Raw genomic sequence first — 26906 nt, 5'->3', positions numbered from 1 at the left:
GAGTACTAAAATAGAATTATAGAATGTCGCAAAATTATATACAAAAGCCTCATTTCCTTGGAAACGAAACAGCTGTTTCACTGTCTGCAGATTATAGTTTAATAAGAGAAAGTATTTAAAAGTAGCCTTACATTAAAAGTAAAACAACTGTAGCATAGTACGTTGAATTTGTCTGTAGACTAAAATATTTAAAAATAAATATTTTCTAGTTTAAGTTAGTTAACCATTGATTGTTCATTGTCCCTGAGCCCTGGAACTGAAGATGTCTCAACTCAGTGACCTCAGTCTGAGACATGATTGAGACATCTGACATTTTTTACCGTCCACCAGTCCCAGGCCTCTAACTTAGTTTAAACTTAGTTATAGTCTAATATAGTTAGTTACGCAATTCATTGAGTGACTAATAATTAAAGTTAAAGTAATTAATATAATCATGTCAATACTGCTACTACGTTAAAATTTAATTTTATATTACTCTTTAAAGTTATAAACTATATATATATTAATTATTATTATATTCTATATATTACTATAACTATATAAACTATGCATAAACTTTGAGATTCTGTAATTAGTAATTAATTCATTAGGCTTAGGCCTATATAGTACTATATACTATACTATATAAATTATATGGTAATTTATCATTTTAGATTTTAGGCTTATGTATAAGGCCCTATAATTATATGTAATCTATTCACTAGATCGCACATGTCATAAGCCAAAAATATTTAGATCTACCCAAATTATCTAAAAACTAAAATTAGATCAGACAGGAGTTCCTGATTATTACCCGAAGCTACAAGTTACTTAAAAAAGGTAGGCCCATGTAAAAAAAAACAAAAAATAAATAAAAGCTAGATCAAGACTAGATCTAGTCCTTGCAAAGCTAGTACAGCATTAGCCTTCAGGTCAGATGATAGATCAACTTTGTGTCTTGTTACACTGGACATTACTTGACAATACTTTCTGATGGTGTGGCCAATCCATCTCTAATCTCTGTGGATGATCTCTCCTTCGGCTGCCAGTTTCTGCTTGACACATTGACTCTGTTAGTGAATGTCAAAAAATTAGAAAGACGTTGGCTTTATCTTGCAATTGCTGCTGTGGTTGAGAAAGGAGGACCAAGTATAAGTCCAGGTCATCCAGCTGTAGACTGTTTCTCTTTTCTCTGTGGACATCTTCGTGATCCAGTCAATGGCCAGCAAGAATGTTGACAATTGGCAACATTGGCTTTCTCCAGTGCATACGGGGAAGGCCAGTGCTGGCCATATAGACCTTCATATGAGGCCACAATAATGTTAACTATTTTCTCTGGCACCCCATAGTTTCCTCATCTACCTTAGACTATTAAGAAAGAAGAGTTCATGAAATAAAACCCTCAGACTTTAACTAATCAATGAGTTCATTGGGGTCGGCATGGTCGAGTCAGTAAAGCTCATGGTTGCTAAACCGAAAACTCTCGAGTTTGAACCCTCGGGCAGATGAGGCTTGTAAGCTGGGGATAGCCACTCTTCTAGGAGAGACAACTCCCAAATCAAACAACTGCTGCCTTGTAGTTTGTTCTTGTTTGGAAAAAGGTTATGGAAGCAAATTCAAAAAGAAAAGCAGGATGAAATTGGAGTCAATGGTGCATAACCAGTTGACACATACTTAATTGTGTTAGAGGAGTGGTAGAGTCGGTAAAGCTCATGGTTGTTAAATTTGATAAAGAATCAAGTTTGAAGCCTCTGGCAGATAATGGCCGATCACTTCCAACACTAAATAATTAAGAACGAAGAAGAATGAGTTAATTAAATAAAACCCTCAGACCTAAACAGAACCGGTGTTCTGATCATGGGATTTGGATATATTTTACACTGCCTGCCACTGTAGCACCTAAATAGTTCCCCAATGTAAGGGTATATATTTATATTTGTATGTTTATGTTGGCCTTATACAATACAATTTTTATTTGACTAGGCAATGGCATCAGCTGTCAAGGAGAAAAAAGACTTGAATGCTTTAAGACTTAAAGCAATGGCTTATTTCAAAGAAAATGGAATTCCAACAAAGATAGAGGAAATACTCAACAAAATGTTCTTTGAGAATCCAACTGACCCTTATGGCTATTTGGTAATTTCTGACAAACTAACTTATACACTTGTCTCACCTAATACAACCACACATAGTCCACTTGTAAAAAAAAATAATTATTATAATCCATTTTTCTCAGCTTATAATGTTAAGTTTTTTTGTGATATTTTCAACTGAAGTTTTTTTTAAATCTCTAGGCTAGCAGCTTTAGTAGACTTACTCAGCCAGCAGTAATTAGTGAGGTAGGTAATTAGTGAGGTAGGTAATTAGTGAGGTAGGTAATTAGCGATGTAGATAATTAGTGAGGTAGGTAATTAGTGAGGTAGGTAATTAGTAATTAATTTAGGTTGGGCTATGATGAAATGGTTTTTAAATTTTAGGAAAGACAATCACTTAATGAGCTTATCATATGTAACTTCAAATAACAGTCCCTTGATTAAGAACATGTAAGTAGCTGTATTAGCTTGCAACTGATGTTTTCCTTGATGTAAGAAAATTTATTCTTGTAGATCTCAGCCATGGCAGCGTATGATGGTCTGGGAATGCCCACTATTCAAACAAATGTTTTTTGTACAGTTAACAATAACCCAAAGGTAAATTGCTCAAATTTCTTGCCACACACTTCACATTTGTTGCCACACACTTCACATTTGTTGCCACACACTCCACATTTGTTGCCACACACTCCACATTTCTTGCCACACACTCCACATTTGTTGCCACACACTCCACATTTGTTGCCACACAGTCCACATTTGTTGCCACACACTCCACATTTGTTTCCAAAGTCCACATTTGTTGCCACACACTCCACATTTGTTGCCACACACTCCACATTTGTTGCCACACACTCCACATTTGTTGCCACACACTCCACATTTGTTGCCACACAGTTCACATTTGTTGCCACACACTCCACATTTGTTGCCACACACTCCACATTTGTTGCCACACACTCCACATTTGTTTCCACACAGTCCACATTTGTTGCCACACTCCACATTTGTTGCCACACACTCCACATTTGTTGCTACACACTCCACATTTGTTGCCACACACTCCACATTTGTTGCCACACAGTCCACATTTGTTGCCACACTCCACATTTGTTGCCACACACTCCACATTTGTTGCCACACACTCCACATTTGTTGCCACACACTCCACATTTGTTGCCACACACTCCACATTTCTTGCCACACACTACACATTTGTTGCCACACACTCCACATTTGTTGCCACACACTCCACATTTATTGCCACACACTCCACATTTGTTGCCACACACTCCACATTTGTTGCCACAGATTTCACATTTGTTGCCACACACTCCACATTTGTTTCCACAGTCCACATTTGTTGCCACACAATCCACATTTGTTGCCACACAGTCTACATTTGTTGCCACACACACCACATTTGTTGCCACACACTCCACATTTGTTGTCACACACTCCACATTTGTTGCCACACTCCAAATTTGTTGCCACACACTCCACATTTGTTGTCACACACTCCACATTTGTTGCCACACTCCAAATTTGTTGTCACACACTCCACATTTGTTTCCACAGTCCACATTTGTTGCCACACAATCCACATTTGTTGCCACACAGTCCACATTTGTTGCCACACACTCCACATTTGTTGCCACACACTCCACATTTGTTGCCACAGTCTACATTTGTTGCCACACACTCCACATTTGTTGCCACACACTCCACATTTGTTGCCACACAGTTCACATTTGTTTCCACACAATCCACATTTGTTGCCACACAGTCTACATTTGTTGCCACAGATTTCACATTTGTTGCCACACACTCCACATTTGTTTCCACAGTCCACATTTGTTGCCACACAATCCACATTTGTTGCCACACAGTCTACATTTGTTGCCACACACACCACATTTGTTGCCACACACTCCACATTTGTTGTCACACACTCCACATTTGTTGCCACACTCCAAATTTGTTGCCACACACTCCACATTTGTTGTCACACACTCCACATTTGTTGCCACACTCCAAATTTGTTGTCACACACTCCACATTTGTTTCCACAGTCCACATTTGTTGCCACACAATCCACATTTGTTGCCACACAGTCCACATTTGTTGCCACACAGTCCACATTTGTTGCCACACACTCCACATTTGTTGCCACACACTCCACATTTGTTGCCACACACTCCACATTTGTTGCCACACAGTCCACATTTGTTGCCACACACTCCACATTTGTTGCCACACTTCACATTTGTTGCCACACACTCCACATTTGTTGCCACACACTCCACATTTGTTGCCACAGTCTACATTTGTTGCCACACACTCCACATTTGTTGCCACACACTCCACATTTGTTGCCACACAGTTCACATTTGTTTCCACACAATCCACATTTGTTGCCACACAGTCTACATTTGTTGCCACACAGTTCACATTTGTTTCCACACACTCCACATTTGTTGCCACACACTCCACATTTGTTGCCACACATTCCTGCGTCATGTATATTTGTGTTTTAACTCAGAGCCTTTCAAAATTTGTCTCCTGTTATTTACATCCCTGTCCTGTCATTGATTGCCTGCCCTAACCTGCTATATGTCATTGATTGCCTGCCCTAACCTGCTATATGTCATTGATTGCCTGCTATATGTCATTGATTGCCTGCTATATGTCATTGATTGCCTGCCCTAACCTGCTATATGTCATTGATTGCCTGGCCTAACCTGCTATATGTCATTGATTGCCTGCCCTAACCTGCTATATGTCACTGATTGTTTTGTTTAGTTGATCAGCACTTCATTGATTGCCTGCCCTAACCTGCTATATGTCATTGATTGTTTTGTTTAGTTGATCAGCACTTCACTGATTGCCTGTCCTAACCTGCTATAAGTCATTGATTATTTTGTTTAGTTGATCAGCACTTCACTGATTGCCTGCCCTAACCTGCTATATGTCATTGATTGTTTTGTTTAGTTGATCAGCACTTCACTGATTGCCTGTCCTAACCTGCTATAAGTCATTGATTGTTTTGTTTAGTTGATCAGCACTTCACTGATTGCCTGCCCTAACCTGCTATATGTCATTGATTGTTTTGTTTAGTTGATCAGCACTTCACTGATTGCCTGCCCTAACCTGCTATATGTCATTGATTGTTTTGTTTAGTTGATCAGCACTTCACTGATTGCCTGGCCTAACCTGCTATATGTCATTGATTGCCTGCCCTAACCTGCTATATGTCATTGATTGCCTGCCCTAACCTGCTATAAGTCATTGATTGTTTTGTTTAGTTGATCAGCACTTCACTGATTGCCTGCCCTAACCTGCTATATGTCATTGATTGTTTTGTTTAGTTGATCAGCACTTCACTGATTGCCTGTCCTAACCTGCTATAAGTCATTGATTGTTTTGTTTAGTTGATCAGCACTTCACTGATTGCCTGCCCTAACCTGCTATATGTCATTGATTGTTTTGTTTAGTTGATCAGCACTTCACTGATTGCCTGCCCTAACCTGCTATATGTCATTGATTGTTTTGTTTAGTTCAGGGGTCTCCAAACTTTTCAGCCCGAGGGCCGCATTAACTATCAAATATCAGCTCGGGGGCCAGAGATTTTTAAGGCATCTCTTCGGGTTGGTGTTGCGCCCCCTTCACCCCCTCCCCCCCCCCCCCCCCCCCGAAGAACGTCTATCTCCCGCCGCCCGCTCCATCCCCCCCCCCCAACGAAATATAATTTATATATAAATATATACAAATTTCAAGTGTTCCACCCCCCCCCCCCCCCCACACTGAAGAAAAAAGTCGGAGGTCCAAGTTTGCTCTCAAATTGTTCTTATTGTATTTCATTCTTGAAAATGTACTTGCTCCAAAAACATGACAAGTCTGAAGGCCTCTCTTGCCGCTTTTAGGTTCAGAAAATTTGAAAGACTTGTTATGTCTGCAGCATAGGCCAATTTCTATACCCACTCTTCATCAGACATTAATGGCAATGGCTTGCCTTTACTTTTCAGGAAGTCACCTATTTCCTTTCTTTTCTTAAATACTCTGCTCAGAACTTTCTCGCAAAATTAGCCATCTTACTGATGTGAAATATGGCAAATCTTGCAATTTTGTGTTTGTCTCTGAACTATCTATGGTTAGATATCTTCTTCGTTAACAGTGTCATACATTCTATGTAGGGAAGCCAGCTCTTGTGTTATGTTCTTGTCTTCATCCATACCTCTAATAAACACAAGAAGTTGAGTGGTGGAACAACTGTCCAGCGACTCATCCATTGCAATTGAAAAATGGCGAAGCTTGCTTGCATTTTTGCTATTTGAGTCACGATGTTTTCACCAATGTCTGCAATACGGCGGGCAATGGTATTTGCACCCAAAGCTACATTTTCAAATTGTTTTGAATTTTCTGTGCAAATTTCCTCAGTAACCTTTAACAAATTTATTCAGTGGACAAAAAGATCGTCGCGGGCCGGATGAAATGACCTCGCGGGCCGCATACGGCCCGCGGGCCGTAGTTTGGAGACCCCTGGTTTAGTTGATCAGCACTTCACTGATTGCCTGCCCTAACCTGCTATAAGTCATTGATTATTTTGTTTAGTTGATCAGCACTTCACTGATTGCCTGCCCTAACCTGCTATAAGTCATTGATTATTTTGTTTAGTTGATCAGCACTTCACTGATTGCCTGCCCTAACCTGCTATATGTCATTGATTGTTTTGTTTAGTTGATCAGCACTTCATTGATTGCCTATCCTAACCTGCTATATGTCATTGATTGTTTTGTTTAGTTGATCAGCACTTCACTGATTGACTGCCCTAACCTGCTATATGTCACTGATTGTTTTGTTTAGTTGATCAGCACTTCACTGATTGCCTGCCCTAACCTGGGCCACCACTTAGAAGATCGAGACAAGGCAGAACTGGAGGCCAGAGCCTCTCTCAAAGCTGCCGCTAGCTTCGTCCAATCAGATTTAAATAATCTCCTCAAGGGGAAAAACCCACAAAACCAAACAGAAATTGATGCTCTCCTTATGTAAGTCTTTTCTTTGTTTAAACTTAATTTGTGGCTGCATAATGTGACAACAATAAAAATGACATTGACTATAATCTGTTGCTGGATAAAGTGAATGACACGGACTACAAATGTGTTGCTGTATAAAGTGAATGACACTGACTACAAATGTGTTGCTGTATAAAGTGAATGACACTGACTACAAATGTGTTGCTGTATAAAGTGAATGACACTGACTACAAATGTGTTGCTGTATAAAGTGAATGACACTGACTACAAATGTGTTGCTGTATAAAGTGAATGACACTGACTACAAATGTGTTGCTTTATAAAGTGAATGACACTGACTACAAATGTGTTGCTTTATAAAGTGAATGTGCATAGTGCTCACCACATAGGATCAGTAGAGGAGACTTTTGGTTAGTTGTATAATATTTGTAAAATATTAATTTTAGATCTATAATATTTGCAAAATATTTATTTTTAGGACTATAATATTTGCAAAATATTTATTTTTAGGTCTATAATATTTGCTAAATATTTATTTTTAGGTCCATAAATTTTGAAAAATATTTATTTTACGTGTATAATATTTGCAAAATATTTATTTTTAGTTATATAAATTAAAAAAAAAATTATTTTAGGTGTATAAATCTTTAAAAAAAATTATTTTTATGTCTTTAAATCTTGAAACATATTTTTTGTCTATAAATCTTGGTAAAGATTTAGGTCTATAATCTTTTTTATTTTTAGGTTTATAAAAAAAGTCTTCTAAAACATTGAGATCTATAAATTCCGAAAAAGGGCAACGTTACATTTTATTGTTAATTCACATTTTGTTGTCACAATTACAGTCTACAATCATCCTAAATTTTAAAAAATATCTCAAAAATTAAAAATCTCCAGCAATTAGTAAGCAAAGAAAAAAAAAATTGTGAGTGACAAAAATTGTTTCAGTTCATTTATGGAGGATCAGAAACAGATACAACTTAAAAAAAAAGAATCAGAGAAATGTGTGGAACAAATACCATCTCCAGTTTTACCAGCCACTACTTTAAAGAAAAAACAATCCAGGTAAGTACTGTAAGAAAGTCTACAGGCCTCATTCAGCTATTTATGTAGTATAGTTTTGTATGTGACATTTCATTGGCCATGGTAAAAACATTGTTGTGTTTTAACTACATTTGAAAGTGTTCTTTTATGTACTCAAAACTGTTAGTGCCTGATAGTTGTTTATAAATCAATTTAAAAGAACAGCCAGTATTAAACAAATTTATCAGAAGCATTTTTTCTATTTCAGTCTAGAGACACACATTTATTAATACGCACATATTTTATTTTTGATTGGTTTCAATCCAAAACAATTTTCAAAAATACATTATAAATACATTCTCATTCTGTTTAAATATATATGCCTATATATATATATATATATATATATATTTATATATAGGTGATATATTTACATTATGATTTTAAAAACCAATCACCTTATTTCTTCTGTTACATTTTAAAGGGACTTGTAAGTAAAATAAAATAGAAAAAACAAATTAGTTTTTTTATACTTTGAACTAATTTTTTTTTAATGTTTTAAAACTGTTCTTTGTGTTTTATTAGATTTGAGCGTGTATTTTGTTGAAACAATTGTTACTGTTTTTCTTAATAAGAGTTTACATTTAAAATATAATCTAACTGTGAATTGATTCACTTTTAATGCTTATTAAGCTTTTATTTTTATTTATATTTCTAAAATTGAAACCTTACAGTTTCACCTTTAACCTCAAAACAACAAAACTTAGTATAAAATTAAATTTCAATTTGTTAAAAATAATCAATCAAAACATTAAACAGTTTGTTTTTACTCCAAAACAAAATATGGATAAATAGTTTAAGTTTGAGATGAGTGAGTGAAAGGGTTCCAATTTATTTCTTCCATTGAAGTTATTGAAGGCTGTCCTAAATGTTCTCCAGATAATTGGTCCAGTAGGCCCTATCTGGGGCAGATGCTTGTTAGAAGACATTCATCCTATACATTTATTACATTCTCAACAAATCTATTATTTTATGCCCTATAATTAGAAAAATGTTCAATTATTAGAAATTGTTTATAGATCTATAACCAGCTTGTAATAGATTGAGATAATTGTGAGGTCAAGGGAACTCACTCTTCTGTATTAGTATTATATTTATATTGTTATCTTGAGTGATGTCCCTTGTGCATTGTACTTCCTCCCTTCCTCTCTGTGTGGTCCCGTTATATACAACCACATGCTTCTATCGTCAATCTATTATATCTGGCGACGAGGATAAAGATCGACTAGAAAGAGCACCTACTTACGCAAAAAAGAGGTTTGCTAGAGCTTATTGGCTAAGTATTTCTAGAATAATGGCGCTGTATGGCCAAATAAATCAATTTGATTCGAATGATGAAATCATTCAGGATTACCTAGATAGGTTAAGCTTTTACCTAGAAGCTAACGACGTGACGATAGAAGCCAAAAAGAGAGCTGTTTTGTTAACAGTCATAGGGCCTCAACAATTTAGGCTACTAAAAGACTTATGCGCACCAGCTAGTCTAACTACCAAGAGCTTTAACGAGCTGAGCAAATTGCTAACAGACCACTATGCGCCTGTGCCATCAAAGTTTTTATGTCGAGCTAGATTTGACAGTAGGACTCGTCAACCAAACGAGTCAATATCAGAATATGTTGCTGCTTTACGTCATTTAAGTGAATTTTGTGAATTCGGAGACACGCTGTCTGACAGACTATGTGAAAAGTTTGTGACAGGTGTAAACAGCCCTGATGTTCAAAGAAAGTTGCTGCTCGAGTCAGATCTAACATTAGAAAAAGCAATACAACTCGCAACTTCAATCCAGCAGTCATCAGATGCGGCGAAATCTCTAACGCCTTCAGAGATCCATGCAGTAAACAGCAGGTTAGTCAATAAACATCAACCCCATCAGAGCATTCCAACTTATACTAAACAGCCTGCTCGTTCAAATCCTAGATCTAAATCTAGTAATAATTATCAAAAATGTCATCGATGCAAAGGTCCCCATGCATCTCATCGGTGCAAGTTCAAGTCTGCAACTTGTTATAAGTGCAGTAAGCAAGGTCACATTGCCAAGGCCTGCTTTGCAAAGTCTTCGTCTGTTGCTAAATCTAGCCAGTCAAGACAGTACCGCAACCAAAAGCAGCACTATGTTAACTCTCACCAAGACTACCTAACCCAACCAATGAACCACTCTACCTGTGAAAATTCTCAAACTGATTCGCAGCCGGATTTCAACCTATTCTCTGTGAAATCAATAAGTCATGCTCCCATCAATGTACCAGTTTATATCAACGGTAAGAGCATCAGCTTCCAACTTGACACTGGAGCATCTCTAACAGTCATAACAAAGAAAGATTTTGACGCTGTCACAGGAGGATCAGTGTCTCTACAGCCATGTCACAAGTGTCTAACAACATACACTGGTGACAATGTTCCGGTAATAGGAGAGTGTATGGTTCATGTAAGTTATAATGGTCAAAGTGTTAAACTTCCTCTTCTTGTGGTTGAAGGAAATGGACCACCATTACTAGGTAGGAACTGGTTAAGTGATCTTAAGTTAAATTGGGAGAGTATTTGTTCATTGAAGAATGTAAAAGAATCTAGTCTTACTTCACTAGATAAAGTTATATCTGAAAATAAATGTGTTTTTGGTAACTCTGGATTACTAAACGATAGAACAGTGAAGTTAAGCATTAAAGACACAAATCCAAGATACTGCAAAGCTAGAGTTCCACCTTATGCAATGAGGAATAAAATTGAAAATGAGCTAAGTAGATTGGAATCTAATGGCATCATAAAGAAGGTAGACTATTCCGATTGGGCGTCACCCATTGTGCCAGTGTTAAAGAAGGATGGTTCTATAAGAATTTGTGGAGATTATAAAACTACACTGAATAAGCAAATAGAGCTAAATAGGTACCCTATACCTAACATTGAGGAAATCTCTTTGAATTTGGCAGGAGGAGACAAATTCACTGAATTAGACTTTAGTCACGCTTACACTCAACTAGAACTGCATCCAGATTCAAAAGTCTATACGACAATAAACACACATAAAGGACTCTACCAATATGAAAGACTATGTTTTGGCATATCATCTAGCCCTGGAATTTTCCAAGCTGTCATGGACAGTATTTTTAAGGATATTCCAAATGTTTGTGTGTACTTTGACAATGTGTACATAACTGGTAAGAATGACACTGAACATCTTAAAACACTTGATAAAGTATTGAAAATTGTTGGTGAAAAAGGTTTAAAGATAAACAAAGATAAATGTCAATTCATGCTGACAGAAATTAGTTTTCTTGGTTATATATTGAGCAAACAAGGCATCAGACCTCAACCTGAGAAAACAAAAGCTATTAAAGAAGCACCCAAACCTGAAAATACCCAACAACTAAGAGCTTTTTTGGGCTTGATAAATTACTATGCAAAGTTCATAGGGAATCTGTCTGGTAAACTATCACCACTGTACAAGCTGCTACAGAAAAATGCAACTTGGCACTGGGGTAAACAACAAGATACTGCTTTTAATACAGCAAAAGAGGCTTTGTCTTCTGACACCTTACTAACTCACTATGACCCAGGGAAAAGACTTATATTAACATGTGATGCTTCACCAGATGGTGTAGGAGCAGTCTTGTCCCACATGGATGAGAAGGGTGACAGACCCATTGCTTTTGCCAGTAGATCTTTGAACCAGGCTGAGAAAAATTATTCTCAGTTAGATAGGGAAGGCTTAGGCATCATTTTTGGTGTTAAGAAATTTCATAAGTTTCTGTTTGGTAGGAAGTTCACCATCTTTACAGATCATAAACCATTGCTAGGTTTATTTGGAGAAAACAAAACCCTACCTGAGCATGCCTCACCAAGAATTCAAAGATGGGCTATCACACTAACTGCATACAATTATGAATTGAAATACAAACCTGGATCTGAGAATAGTGCAGATAGTCTTAGTAGATTACCTTTAAAAAAACCAGAGCCTGAGCTATGTACCAGAAGATGTATTTGTTCTCTTCACTATCATGGATAACTCCAATATAAATGTGAATGATATTAAAAGAGAAACACAAAAAGATGAGTGCTTAATAAAAGTATATGAGCACTGTATGAATGGTTGGCCTGAAGAGTCTGTGAATGATGACTTAAGGCCATATAAAATAAGAAATTAAAACCCTTTGTGAAGATAATATAAAAGATGGAGAAGATGCAGTCCATTATCAGTCAGAGTTGCCTAAACAAAGTATTTGTAACTTAATAAATGATTATGGTGATATGGCAATTTCAAATGTTTTAAAGAGAATACATTAGTAAGAAGGAATGTGATCATCAAACAACTTTGCTAACATCATTAGCACTTACAGAAACTAAAAGGGTAACATCAAAAGAAAAAAAAAAGATTTTTTGCCATTTAATACTTTCAGATGCCAATTCAAAAATAGTTCCATTAAATCATGACCACTCATGCATTGAAAGAGAATTTGGTGTTAATAAGAATGTGTATCTAAGAAATTATGGGAGAAAGGAAAAATGGATACCAGGTCAAATTGTTCAATGTACAGGACCTGTGCCTTATAAAGTTAAAAATAACTTGTGCAGATAATAAGTGTGAATCTGTCAATCCCACCAAATCTGATCAGTTCACACCAACTCAGTTTGTTCCACAACCAAGTTCTGTTGATATGAGTGAACCAAGTTGTCTGGAGTCAGAAAATGTAAATTCTGGAGTTAATGATTTAAATCCTAGACCTCCTGAGATAGAGAATCCAGATGGTCAGAATCTTGAGTCACCAAATCAAAAGCCACTGAGAAGGTCAAGCAGGACAATCAAAGTCCCAAATAAGTTAGACCTATGATTTTAAAGGTCAAGAGGACTTTGACATTATTGTTTTGTATTTTAATTATGTTGTAACATATTGTGCATTGTTTGTAAGGATGTAATCTACCATAATGTTCATGTTACAATATAATTGGTGATTTTAGGATACTATCAATTGTTCTATTGAGAGATGTGTTATTGTGTTCTAAGGGTAAAGGGATGTAATAGATTGAGATAATTGTGAGGTCAAGGGAACTCACTCTTCTGTATTAGTATTATATTTATATTGTTATCTTGAGTGATGTCCCTTGTGCATTGTACTTCCTCCCTTCCTCTCTGTGTGGTCCCGTTATATACAACCACATGCTTCTATCGTCAATCTATTATACAGCTAATAATAATAGATATATTCAGTGAACAATGCTTGCTTTTAAACAGTTTAATCCTTGTGTTTCAAACTTTAAAATTCACCCAGCAGTTTTTGGTTGATGTGTTGTAGGCTAGAGTGTCTAATTAAATGACTGTATATAAAACAAAGTTGTCTCTAAACAGTTTGAGATAAGTTTGACAGTTCAATGGCCAAACCTGTGTAACATGACATCTTCACATTGAGTGTCATATAAAAACCCACAGTAAAAAAACAAATATGTTTTGATTTTATTTAGTTGGCACTAACTACCCAGACATTTTGTTTTGGTTAAAAACCTCTGAAAATAATAACACACACTTGTCTGAGTTATAATGAAATCACATCAAATATCTAGAGATTTTTATTAAACCACATAAAATATCTAGAGATTTTTATTAAATCACATCAAATATCTAGAGATTTTTATTAAATAACATCAAATATCTATAGATTTTTTAAAAATCACATCAAATATCTAGAGAATTTTATTAAATCACATCAAATATCTAGACATTTTTAATAAATCACATCAAATATCTAGACATTTTTAATAAATCACATCAAATATCTAGAGATATTTAAATAAATTACATCAAATATCTAGACATTTTTAATAAATCACATCAAATATCTAGACATTTTTAATAAATCACATCAAATATCTAGACATTTTTATTAAATCACATCAAATATCTAGAGATTTGTATTGAATATGTTAAAGATTTTAATGAAATCACCTCACATAAGCCTCCTTAGATATTTTAAAATCACCTGCAAGTCTACATCACTAGGTCTAAATGAGCATCACATTTTCATTCTACAGAGTCTAAAAAAACTTGATGCACGCTCTGTATGAAAGTAATTTTGTTTGTAGGGGCAGTGCAAAGTTACCCAAATCAGGGATGGTATTCGGCTCAGTTCAAGACAAAGCCGTTGAAATGTTTCCTGAAGGGAGTGAGGCAGTTTCAGCAGTCAGCCAAGCTGTTTGTTTGACTTCTGCCCTGACGCAGGGGGTCCCTGCCTACAAGCATGTCTGCAAGTTGGCAGGGAACAGTGTAAGCATTTGTAAACTGTAACTCACATCTGTGGCATTGTACAACATGTTCATTCCTCTACTACATTCCTTTACATTATTGTCCTACCTTCTACCAATAATCTCCACCAACTACCTAACCACTACCTTCTACCAATAATCACCAACTACCTAACCACTACCTTCTACCAATAATCTCCACCAACTACCTAACCACTACCTTCTACCAATAATCTCCACCAACTACCTAACCACTACCTTCTCTATAATCTCCATCAACTACCTAACCACTACCTTCTCTATAATCTCCACCAACTACCTAACCACTACCTTCTACCAATAATCACCAACTACCTAACCACTACCTTCTACCAATAATCACCAACTACCTAACCACTACCTTCTACCAATAATCTCCACCAACTACCTAACCACTACCTTCTACCAATAATCTCCACCAACTACCTAACCACTACCTTCTACCAATAATCTCCACCAACTACCTAACCACTACCTTCTACCAATAATCTCCACCAACTACCTAACCACTACCTTCTACCAATAATCTCCACCAACTACCTAACCACTACCTTCTACCAATAATCTCCACCAACTACCTAACCACTACCTTCTGTCAATAATCTCCACCAACTACCTAACCACTACCTTCTCTATAATCTCCATCAACTACCTAACCACTACCTTCTGTCAAAAATCTCCACCAACTACCTAACCCTATCTTCTACCAATAATCTCCACCAACTACCTAACCACTACCTTCTCTATAATCTCCACCAACTACCTAACCCTATCTTCTACCAATAATCTCTAACCACTACCTTCTACCAATAATCTCCACCAACTACCTAACCACTACCTTCTACCAATAATCACCAACTACCTAACCACTACCTTCTACCAATAATCTCCACCAACTACCTAACCACTACCTTCTACCAATAATCTCCACCAACTACCTAACCACTACCTTCTACCAATAATCTCCACCAACTACCTAACCACTACCTTCTCTATAATCTCCACCAACTACCTAACCACTACCTTCTGTCAATAATCTCCACCAACTACCTAACCACTACCTTCTACCAATAATCTCCATCAACTACCTAACCACTACCTTCTGTCAAAAATCTCCACCAACTACCTAACCACTACCTTCTCTATAATCTCCACCAACTACCTAACCACTACCTTCTCTATAATCTCCACCAACTACCTAACCACTACCTTCTACCAATAATCACCAACTACCTAACCACTACCTTCTACCAATAATCTCCACCAACTACCTAACCACTACCTTCTCTATAATCTCCACCAACTACCTAACCACTACCTTCTCTATAATCTCCACTAACTACCTAACCACTACCTTCTACCAATAATCACCAACTACCTAACCACTACCTTCTACCAATAATCTCCACCAACTACCTAACCACTACCTTCTACCAATAATCTCCACCAACTACCTAACCACTACCTTCTACCAATAATCTCCACCAACTACCTAACCACTACCTTCTACCAATAATCTCCACCAACTACCTAACCACTACCTTCTCTATAATCTCCACCAACTACCTAACCACTACCTTCTCTATAATCTCCACCAACTACCTAACCACTACCTTCTACCAATAATCACCAACTACCTAACCACTACCTTCTACCAATAATCTCCACCAACTACCTAACCCTACCTTCTCTATAATCTCCACCAACCACTTGGAAGCTAAACTACAGCAGTAAAAAATAAAGCTGCTTGTCTTATCCAGGTACCAAAGGTCCCCCTCCCCATGGTAACCATCATCCAAGGTGGGAAAATGTTCCCTGGAAAACTGAACTGCATTAAAGAGTTTTTGCTTATACCAGGTGTCAAAATGCCATTGACCAAGGTAAAAAAATTGTGATCCATTAATAATTTGCTAATTGTTTTTTTAGCTGTTATTTTCAAGCCAAAGCAAAATTATTGCCGGTGCTTTAATGTCTAATTAAGTTTAGTTACTGTATAGTTCAGTGAAGAAACTCTGAATATGACATGCACGTTTTATTTGAAACATTTCTCTCTACAGTACTTTGAGCATGTCCATTTCATTCATCAACATGTTGCCAGGGTTTGCTCGGCTAAGTATGGGGTAAGTTTGACAACTGCACTAAGTGACTTTCTCACATTTGACAAGTTTTCACAAATATTTTTTTTTTAATTTGGAAACAGCAGGCATACACTTATGTAGGCCTAGAACAGTAGAGTAATGGAGGCCGCCCAGTTTGAGATGAGGTTGACAGTATTGGTGACATGAATAAAAAAACCATTTTAAAATATTTTCAGTGATAAAATCAAATCAACCAAATTGGATTTTAAAATTGTCCATTGTAATCTATCCTAAACCATACTATTGATGTCCATTGTAATCTATCCTAAACCATACTATTGATGACCATGTCTATTGTAATCTATCCTAAACCATACTATTGATGGCCATTGTAATCTATCCTAAACCATACTATTGATGTCCATTGTAATCTATCCTAAACCATACTATTGATGGCCACTTCCATTGTAATCTATCCTAAACCATACTATTGATGGCCATTGTAATCTATCCTAAACCATACTATTGATGGCCATTGTAATCTATCCTAAACCATACTATTGATGTCCATTGTAATCTATCCTAAACCATACTATTGATGGCCATTGTAATCTATCCTAAACCATACTATTGATGTCCATTGTAATCTATCCTAAACCATACTATTGATGTCCATTGTAATCTATCCTAAACCATACTATTGATGGCCATTGTAATCTATCCTAAACCATACTATTGATGTCCATTGTAATCTATCCTAAACCATACTATTGATGGCCATTGTAATCTATCCTAAACCATACTATTGATGTCCATTGTAATCTATCCTAAACCATACTATTGATGGCCATTGTAATCTATCCTAAACCATACTATTGATGGCTATTGTAATCTATCCTAAACCATACTATTGATGTCCATTGTAATCTATCCTAAACCATACTATTGATGGCCATGTCCATTGTAATCTATCCTAAACCATACTATTGATGTCCATTGTAATCTATCCTAAACCATACTATTGATGGTTATGTCCATTGTAATCTATCCTAAACCATACTATTGATGGCCATGTCCATTGTAATCTATCCTAAACCATACTATTGATGTCCATTGTAATCTATCCTAAACCATACTATTGATGGTTATGTCCATTGTAATCTATCCTAAACCATACTATTGATGTCCATTGTAATCTATCCTAAACCATACTATTGATGGCCATGTCCATTGTAATCTATCCTAAACCATACTATTGATGTCCATTGTAATCTATCCTAAACCATACTATTGATGGCCATTGTAATCTATCCTAAACCATACTATTGATGGCCATTGTAATCTATCCTAAACCATACTATTGATGGTTATGTCCATTGTAATCTATCCTAAACCATACTATTGATGGCCATTGTAATCTATCCTAAACCATACTATTGATGTCCATTGTAATCTATCCTAAGCCATACTATTGATGGCCATGGCCATTGTAATCTATCCTAAACCATACTATTGATGGCCATTGTAATCTATCCTAAACCATACTATTGATGGCCATTGTAATCTATCCTAAACCATACTATTGATGGTTATGTCCATTGTAATCTATCCTAAACCATACTATTGATGGCCATGTCCATTGTAATCTATCCTAAACCATACTATTGATGTCCATTGTAATCTATCCTAAACCATACTATTGATGGCCATGTCCATTGTAATCTATCCTAAACCATACTATTGATGTCCATTGTAATCTATCCTAAACCATACTATTGATGGCCATGTCCATTGTAATCTATCCTAAACCATACTATTGATGTCCATTGTAATCTATCCTAAACCATACTATTGATGGCCATTGTAATCTATCCTAAACCATACTATTGATGGCCATTGTAATCTATCCTAAACCATACTATTGATGTCCATTGTAATCTATCCTAAACCATACTATTGATGTCCATTGTAATCTATCCTAAACCATACTATTGATGTCCATTGTAATCTATCCTAAACCATACTATTGATGTCCATTGTAATCTATCCTAAACCATACTATTGATGGCCATTGTAATCTATCCTAAACCATACTATTGATGGCCACTTCCATTGTAATCTATCCTAAACCATACTATTGATGTCCATTGTAATCTATCCTAAACCATACTATTGATGGTTATGTCCATTGTAATCTATCCTAAACCATACTATTGATGGCCATTGTAATCTATCCTAAACCATACTATTGATGGTTATGTCCATTGTAATCTATCCTAAACCATACTATTGATGTCCATTGTAATCTATCCTAAACCATACTATTGATGGTTATGTCCATTGTAATCTATCCTAAACCATACTATTGATGGCCATTGTAATCTATCCGAAACCATACTATTGATGGTTATGTCCATTGTAATCTATCCTAAACCATACTATTGATGGCCATTGTAATCTATCCTAAACCATACTATTGATGGTTATGTCCATTGTAATCTATCCTGCCTGCCCCACAGATGGCGCTGTGATTGATGGCTAGAGTGGCGTCAAGTCTGGTAGTGGAGAGAGGATTTCCACAGAATTTAAAATATTTTTGTACTTTTCTATTTACATCGATCTACCCCCATAGGCGAGCGCCAAAGTGACCAATGAATATGGAGCACTGACCCCCCCATTTGACCAGCCGAGCCAGGCCCTGGATCTCTTGCAAGAAGCCATCAACACCAGGGGACTGGTCCCAGGCAGAGATATGTATGTGGCTCTGAATGCGGCAGCCCATGAATACTTTGATTATGTAAGAAACTTTGTCATAGTGTTTTTATATTGGTGTAGTAGTTACTTTTTGCATAAGACAGAGACAAATGTTCAATAAAATGTTCATATGACAGAGAGTGGGTGGTAGAGAGTGGGTGTGGTATGGTGGTAGAGAGTGGGTGTGGTATGGTGGTAGAGAGTGGGTGGTAGAGAGTGGGTGGTAGAGAGTGGGTGGTAGAGAGTGGGTGGTAGAGAGTGGGTGGTAGAGAGTGGGTGTGGTCTGGTGGTAGAGAGTGGGTGTGGTCTGGTGGTAGAGAGTGGGTGGTAGAGAGTGGGTGGTAGAGAGTGGGTGTGGTCTGGTGGTAGAGAGTGGGTGTGGTCTGGTGGTAGAGAGTGGGTGTGGTCTGGTGGTAGAGAGTGGGTGGTAGAGAGTGGGTGGTAGAGAGTGGGTGTGGTCTGGTGGTAGAGAGTGGGTGGTAGAGAGTGGGTGTGGTCTGGTGGTAGAGAGTGGGTGGTAGAGAGTGGGTGGTAGAGAGTGGGTGGTAGAGAGTGGGTGGTAGAGAATGGGTGTGGTCTGGTGGTAGAGAGTGGGTGGTAGAGAGTGGGTGTGGTCTGGTGGTAGAGAGTGGGTGGTAGAGAGTGGGTGGTAGAGAGTGGGTGGTAGAGAGTGGGTGGTAGAGAGTGGGTGGTAGAGAGTGGGTGGTAGAGAGTGGGTGTGGTCTGGTGGTAGAGAGTGGGTGGTAGAGAGTGGGTGGTAGAGAGTGGGTGGTAGAGAGTGGGTGGTAGAGAGTGGGTGTGGTCTGGTGGTAGAGAGTGGGTGGTAGAGAGTGGGTGGTAGAGAGTGGGTGGTAGAGAGTGGGTGGTAGAGAGTGGGTGGTAGAGAATGGGTGTGGTCTGGTGGTAGAGAGTGGGTGGTAGAGAGTGGGTGGTAGAGAGTGGGTGGTAGAGAATGGGTGTGGTCTGGTGGTAGAGAGTGGGTGGTAGAGAGTGGGTGTGGTCTGGTGGTAGAGAGTGGGTGGTAGAGAGTGGGTGTGGTCTGGTGGTAGAGAGTGGGTGGTAGAGAGTGGGTGGTAGAGAATGGGTGTGGTCTGGTGGTAGAGAGTGGGTGGTAGAGAATGGGTGTGGTCTGGTGGTAGAGAGTGGGTGGTAGAGAGTGGGTGTGGTCTGGTGGTAGAGAGTGGGTGGTAGAGAGTGGGTGGTAGAGAGTGGGTGGTAGAGAGTGGGTGGTAGAGAGTGGGTGTGGTCTGGTGGTAGAGAGTGGGTGGTAGAGAGTGGGTGTGGTCTGGTGGTAGAGAGTGGGTGTGGTCTGGTGGTAGAGAGTGGGTGGTAGAGAGTGGGTGGTAGAGAGTGGGTGTGGTCTGGTGGTAGAGAGTGGGTGGTAGAGAGTGGGTGGTAGAGAGTGGGTGTGGTCTGGTGGTAGAGAGTGGGTGGTAGAGAGTGGGTGGTAGAGAGTGGGTGTGGTCTGGTGGTAGAGAGTGGGTGGTAGAGAGTGGGTGGTAGAGAGTGGGTGGTAGAGAGTGGGTGTGGTCTGGTGGTAGAGAGTGGGTGTGGTCTGGTGGTAGAGAGTGGGTGGTAGAGAGTGGGTGTGGTCTGGTGGTAGAGAGTGGGTGGTAGAGAGTGGGTGGTAGAGAGTGGGTGATAGAGAGTGGGTGTGGTCTGGTGGTAGAGAGTGGGTGTGGTCTGGTGGTAGAGAGTGGGTGGTAGAGAGTGGGTGGTAGAGAGTGGGTGGTAGAGAGTGGGTGTGGTCTGGTGGTAGAGAGTGGGTGGTAGAGAGTGGGTGTGGTCTGGTGATAGAGAGTGGGTGGTAGAGAGTGGGTGTGGTCTGGTGGTAGAGAGTGGGTGGTAGAGAGTGGGTGGTAGAGAGTGGGTGTGGTCTGGTGGTAGAGAGTGGGTGTGGTCTGGTGGTAGAGAGTGGGTGTGGTCTGGTGGTAGAGAGTGGGTGGTAGAGAGTGGGTGTGGTCTGGTGGTAGAGAGTGGGTGTGGTCTGGTGGTAGAGAGTGGGTGGTAGAGAGTGGGTGGTAGAGAGTGGGTGTCGTCTGGTGGTAGAGAGTGGGTGGTAGAGAGTGGGTGTGGTCTGGTGGTAGAGAGTGGGTGGTAGAGAGTGGGTGGTAGAGAGTGGGTGTGGTCTGGTGGTAGAGAGTGGGTGGTAGAGAGTGGGTGTGGTCTGGTGGTAGAGAGTGGGTGTGGTCTGGTGGTAGAGAGTGGGTGTGGTCTGGTGGTAGAGAGTGGGTGGTAGAGAGTGGGTGTGGTCTGGTGGTAGAGAGTGGGTGGTAGAGAGTGGGTGTGGTCTGGTGGTAGAGAGTGGATGGTAGAGAGTGGGTGTGGTCTGGTGGTAGAGAGTGGGTGGTAGAGAGTGGATGGTAGAGAGTGGGTGGTAGAGAGTGGGTGTGGTCTGGTGGTAGAGAGTGGGTGGTAGAGAGTGGGTGTGGTCTGGTGGTAGAGAGTGGGTGGTAGAGAGTGGGTGGTAGAGAGTGGGTGTGGTCTGGTGGTAGAGAGTGGGTGTGGTCAAATGAACAAATGTTAACTTTAAAGTCTCAAGTTTAGATCCTTGGCTTAAGTCTATTTCCCAGAGTCCACTCAGCTCTGATGGGTACCTGACCCAAATTAGGGAAAGTAAAGTCAACAGTCTATAGTTCTGACCACCTTTTCCCTTCATATGCTGACATTGTAGAAACAGGTGGACTCCATCACCTGCCCCTAAAAGGTCAAAAATGGTAACATGAAGACAAAGTGAATCATTTGACTAGAAGTTAGTTAAGCTGTATTTGATAAACAAATGATAGAATTTTTCTTGTCTGAAGGAAAGAGGTAAATATGAGGTGATGGAAGGTCTGCTGAAAAGTCCAGATGAAATGATCGGCTTCTGGTCAGATATCTTTGGCAAATATTCCTCCGTCCTGGCCATTATTGATCCTGTAAGGAGTGAGGTGAGACATTGCTAATGTTATCTGTAAGGTGTGAACTTTCTAATGTTATCTATAAGGCATGAAGTTTCTAATGTTATCTATAAGGTGTGAACTTTCTAATGTTATCTATAAGGCGTGAAGTTTCTAATGTTATCTATAAGGTGTGAACTTTCTAATGTTATCTATAAGGCATGAAGTTTCTAATGTTATCTATAAGGTGTGAACTTTCTAATGTTATCTATAAGGTGAGACATTGCTAATGTTATCTATAAGGTGAGACATTGCTAATGTTATCTATAAGGTGAGACATTGCTAATGTTATCTATAAGGTGAGACATTGCTAATGTTATCTATAAGGTGAGACATTGCTAATGTTATCTATAAGGTGAGACATTGCTAATGTTATCTATAAGGTGAGACATTGCTAATGTTATCTATAAGGTGAGACATTGCTAATGTTATCTATAAGGCGTGAACTTTCTAATGTTATCTATAAGGTGTGAACTTTCTAATGTTATCTATAAAGTGTGAACTTTCTAATGTTATCTATAAGGTGTGAACTTTCTAATGTTATCTATAAGGCGTGAACTTTCTAATGTTATCTATAAGGCATGAACTTTCTAATGTTATCTATAAGGTGTGAAGTTTCTAATGTTATCTATAAGGTGTGAGCTTTCTAATGTTATCTATAAGGCGTGAACTTTCTAATGTTATCTATAAGGTGTGAAGTTTCTAATGTTATCTATAAGGCATGAAGTTTCTAATGTTATCTATAAGGTGTGAAGTTTCTAATGTTATCTATAAGGAGTGAAGTTTCTAATGTTATCTATAAGGTGTGAAGTTTCTAATATTATCTATAAGGTGTGAACTTTCTAATGTTATCTATAAGGTGTGAAGTTTCTAATGTTATCTATAAGGTGTGAAGTTTCTAATATTATCTATAAGGTGTGAAGTTTCTAATGTTATCTATAATAATTGAATTGCTAGGATTTTAGTGTACTAGACTGGCCGTAATTTTATTGTACTAGATTTGTTAGGATTTTACTGAATTAGAATTGTCTTTCTAGTCACAGGTTTTATTTTTTTCTTTGACCAATCATACAGAAATTCTTTTATTGGATAATTCATTCATTGTATTTTCATTAAATTTTGTTTTGTTTCTATTAGAATGTACTGATCATTTGAAATGTACAAATGTAACATCTCAAAACTTGATCTCATTAGGAACTGGACATTTGGATGAAACTTTGTGAAAAACTCAGCAACTTTGTCTACATTATTGGCAGCCATTTTTATGACAGACCAGGCTCCCTGATCAAGGAAGTGGCGCCCAGATACGCATCATCGAGTGGCATCGTCATGTTCCTTGAGAGGTTGAACACAATCTCAGACATCATTACGTGCGCCAAGTTGTATCAAGGTCACTCACTCATTACACATGGCTAAACATGTGGGCTAAATATTTGGGCTAATTTTTCGGAGTAAACATTTGGGCTAATGTTTAGGGCTAAACATTTGGGCTAAATATTTGGGTTAATGTTTAGGGCTAAATATTTGGGCTAATCTTTTGAGCTAAACATTTTGGCTAATCGTTCGGGCTAAATATTTGGGCTAAACGTATATGGCTCTAGCCCATTCTACAGTCATAAAAACATTGTGTGTTAAAGTAAACTGATTTTCCTGGTGAGACCATGTAGACACGTTTCGTGTTTAAGCTTTTAGCAACTATTCAAATAATGCCAATAGCTGACTCTTCTCTTTCAGGGTTAAAAACTGAAATAGTCATCTCTACAAATGACATAGAAACTGCAGAGACTTTTATTGTGGATTTGGTGAGTAGCACAGTGTTTAATTTACTCACTAAAAAGTGTACAATTTACGGTCTATAAACTAATATAAGCTATTTGATACAATTTACTCACTAAAAAGTGTACAATTTACGGTCTATAAACTAATATAAGCTATTTGATACAGTTTACTCTCTAAAAAGTGTACAATTTACAGTCTATAAACTAATATAAGCTATTTGATACAATTTACTCACTAAAAAGTTTACAATTTACGGTCTATAAACTAATATAAGCTATTTGATACAGTTTACTCTCTAAAAAGTGTACAATTACGGTCTATAAGCTATTTGAAAAAAAAATGTCTTTTCTGACGTTGCTAAAAATGTTTGTCTCCTCAGGCTGTTGGTTTAAATGCCAGGTTTCTCAAATTAGGAGGACCATGCAAGGGTGAAAGGTCATGCAAAATAAATCGTCTGCTGCAGATCTGCTATGATCTCGAGCGTGAAGAGCACTTACGTATTCGCCCCGTGGGTTCTGCCAGGTCAGGGGTGGGTGAGGCGGAGGAGCCAGGGGAGGACATCCTGGAGGGGAGGAGTGACCTTGATCTTCCAGCCAAGTCGTATCAGCACACGCCATTCGTGTTCCCTCACATCAGCATCCCCACTGATGAGAAGATCATCTCAGAGGAGTCCATTCAGTCTGGCTCCTCAGGGCACTAACTCTTGCCTGACTCTCTTGGCTGACTCTCTTGGCTGACTCTCTTGGCTGACTCTCTTGGCTTGAAAAGTAATAAAGTACCAGACATTTTTCAAAGCAAATTCATTTTAAACTAATCAAATACACGAGTGCAAATCATTTTGAATGGGAGTAGAAATGTATGGACCTGAGTTACCTTTTTTTTTGTCTTGTATGATCTTGTCAAGCTCGTATTCTCGATATGTGAAAGAATTCATGTTGGCTTTTTCAAAGGTTTATCATCATTCAAATTTGAACTGACATAAATAATGGGAAATATTCAAGTAAAAATTATCTCAATCATGTGGCTACTGCCTTGTAGTTAACTACAATGTTATCTGGTGTGGCACATTTAGCTACACTCTGCTGTACCTGCACTGGACATCAGTTCAACCAAACATCATGTGATGAAGTCATGTGATGAAGTCATGTAATGAAGTCATGTGATGAAGTCATGTGATGAAGTCATGTGATCTAATGTCTCATGGCTAGAGTATTTCATACTGTACTGTTATTTATTTTCATCTAGCTGAATGTTTTTTTTTGTATGATCAAATAAAATGACTTTAAAATATGTTCAGTCAAAAGTTTTTCTATGGTTATATATGATACACAGGTTTGTGATATAAGGCCTACAGGTTTGTGATATACATATTTGTGATATACGGCCTACAGGTTTGTGATATACAGGTTTGTGATATACAGATTTGTGATATACAGGTTTGTGATATACAGGTTTGTGATATGGGGCTTACAGGTTTGTGATATGGGGCCTACAGGTTTGTGATATACAGATTTGTGATATACAGGTTTGTGATATACAGATTTGTGATATACGGCCTACAGGTTTGTGATATACAGATGTGTGATATACAGGTTTGTGATATAGGGCCTACAGATTTGTGATATACAGCTTTGTGATATACAGGTTTGTGATATAGGGCCTACAGGTTTGTGATATACAGGTTTGTGATATACAGGTTTGTGATATACAGGTTTGTGATATACAGGTTTGTGATATACAGGTTTGTGATATAGGGCCTACAGGTTTGTGATATACAGATTTGTGATATACAGGTTTGTGATATAGGGCCTACAGATTTGTGATATACAGGTTTGTGATATAGGGCCTACAGGTTTGTGATATACAGGTTTGTGATATAGGGCCTACAGGTTTGTGATATACAGATTTGTGATATACAGGTTTGTGATATAGGGCCTACAGGTTTGTGATATACAGATGTGTGATATACAGGTTTGTGATATAGGGCCTACAGATTTGTGATATACAGGTTTGTGATATAGGGCCTACAGGTTTGTGATATACAGGTTTGTGATATACAGGTTTGTGATTTACAGGTTTGTGTGTGATATACAGGTTTGTGATATACAGGTTTGCTAAAAGAGGATGAAACCTCCAGAGAGAAAGCTTTAGTGTACTCAGGGTACCATCGGGGTACCACCATGGTACCATCAGGGTACCATTAGTGTACCATCTTGGTACCATCAGGAAATCAAGATCCAAGCAAGAAGATTTTAAACCAAAATAAAACCTAAAGTGTTGCTTAACTTGATCCAGTTTTCTAGGCTAGACCTGGATATGCCTCGATCTCAAACTTCCCGCACAATCTTGCCTGCAGAGTTTCTTCCAGGCATCTCTTCGGAGGGGGGGGGGGTGCGAAGCCCGCCCGAAAAAATTCTACCGCCCCCCCCCCCCCCACCCCAACGAAATGAAATTTATATATATATACTTTTAACAGTGTCCGCCGCCCTCCCCCCCCCCCGAAAATTTCAAGTGCCCCCCCCCCCCCGGAGAAAAAAGTCTGGAAGAAACACTGCTTACCTGGAAGCACAAAAAAAGTTTCAGACACGCCTCTTCAAGTCCTTTATTCTTATGCTAAATTTGTGTATACAGCCTTTGATAGCTGCTGTTCAAAAACCATTGATCAAAACATTCATTTCACATTAGCGGGCCGTGTGAAATGGATGACCTTTTGTCGACTTTCAAATTGTCGTCTAAAAAAGATAACTCTTTGGGTGGGACTAGAGAGTTATTTCCTTTGGCACCCAGAGTTCATGTTACTAATCGAAAAATGTAAACAATAATTAAAAAGGGAAGTAATTCTAATAATAGTACTTGTGACTTGTAGCATACTGGAGCTACCGATAATGCACTGTACTGTGG

The 26906-nt window shown here is 38.3% G+C and overlaps 1 protein-coding gene across 4 annotated transcripts; it reads left to right on the top strand.

The window, feature by feature from the left end:
- Positions 1–52: 52 nt before the first annotated feature.
- On the top strand, positions 53–25301 carry LOC131932539 (enolase 4). 4 transcript variants are annotated; one of them, XM_059289469.1, is made up of 14 exons: positions 53–157; positions 1963–2115; positions 2274–2318; positions 2586–2669; positions 6936–7117; positions 8054–8170; positions 14258–14438; positions 16216–16335; positions 16513–16575; positions 19166–19330; positions 22092–22217; positions 23421–23616; positions 23961–24028; positions 24385–25301. In XM_059289469.1, exons 2-14 carry the CDS (start codon positions 1966–1968, stop codon positions 24703–24705), a joined length of 1818 nt encoding a protein of 605 aa, XP_059145452.1. In that variant the 5' UTR covers positions 53–157; positions 1963–1965; the 3' UTR covers positions 24706–25301. The 4 variants fall into 4 exon arrangements, with proteins under 4 accessions (XP_059145452.1, XP_059145466.1, XP_059145458.1 ...); XM_059289483.1 differs by having other exon boundaries at positions 69–138; XM_059289475.1 differs by having other exon boundaries at positions 73–214.
- The last annotated feature ends 1605 nt before the right edge of the window (positions 25302–26906 follow it).

The sequence above is a fragment of the Physella acuta genome, unplaced genomic scaffold (assembly GCF_028476545.2).
Source record: "Physella acuta isolate Inbredline_101_S28 unplaced genomic scaffold, ASM2847654v3 ptg000105l, whole genome shotgun sequence".
In the NCBI taxonomy this organism is placed as follows: Eukaryota; Metazoa; Mollusca; class Gastropoda; family Physidae; genus Physella; species Physella acuta.
This window is presented reverse-complemented; position numbering and strand designations above follow the sequence as displayed.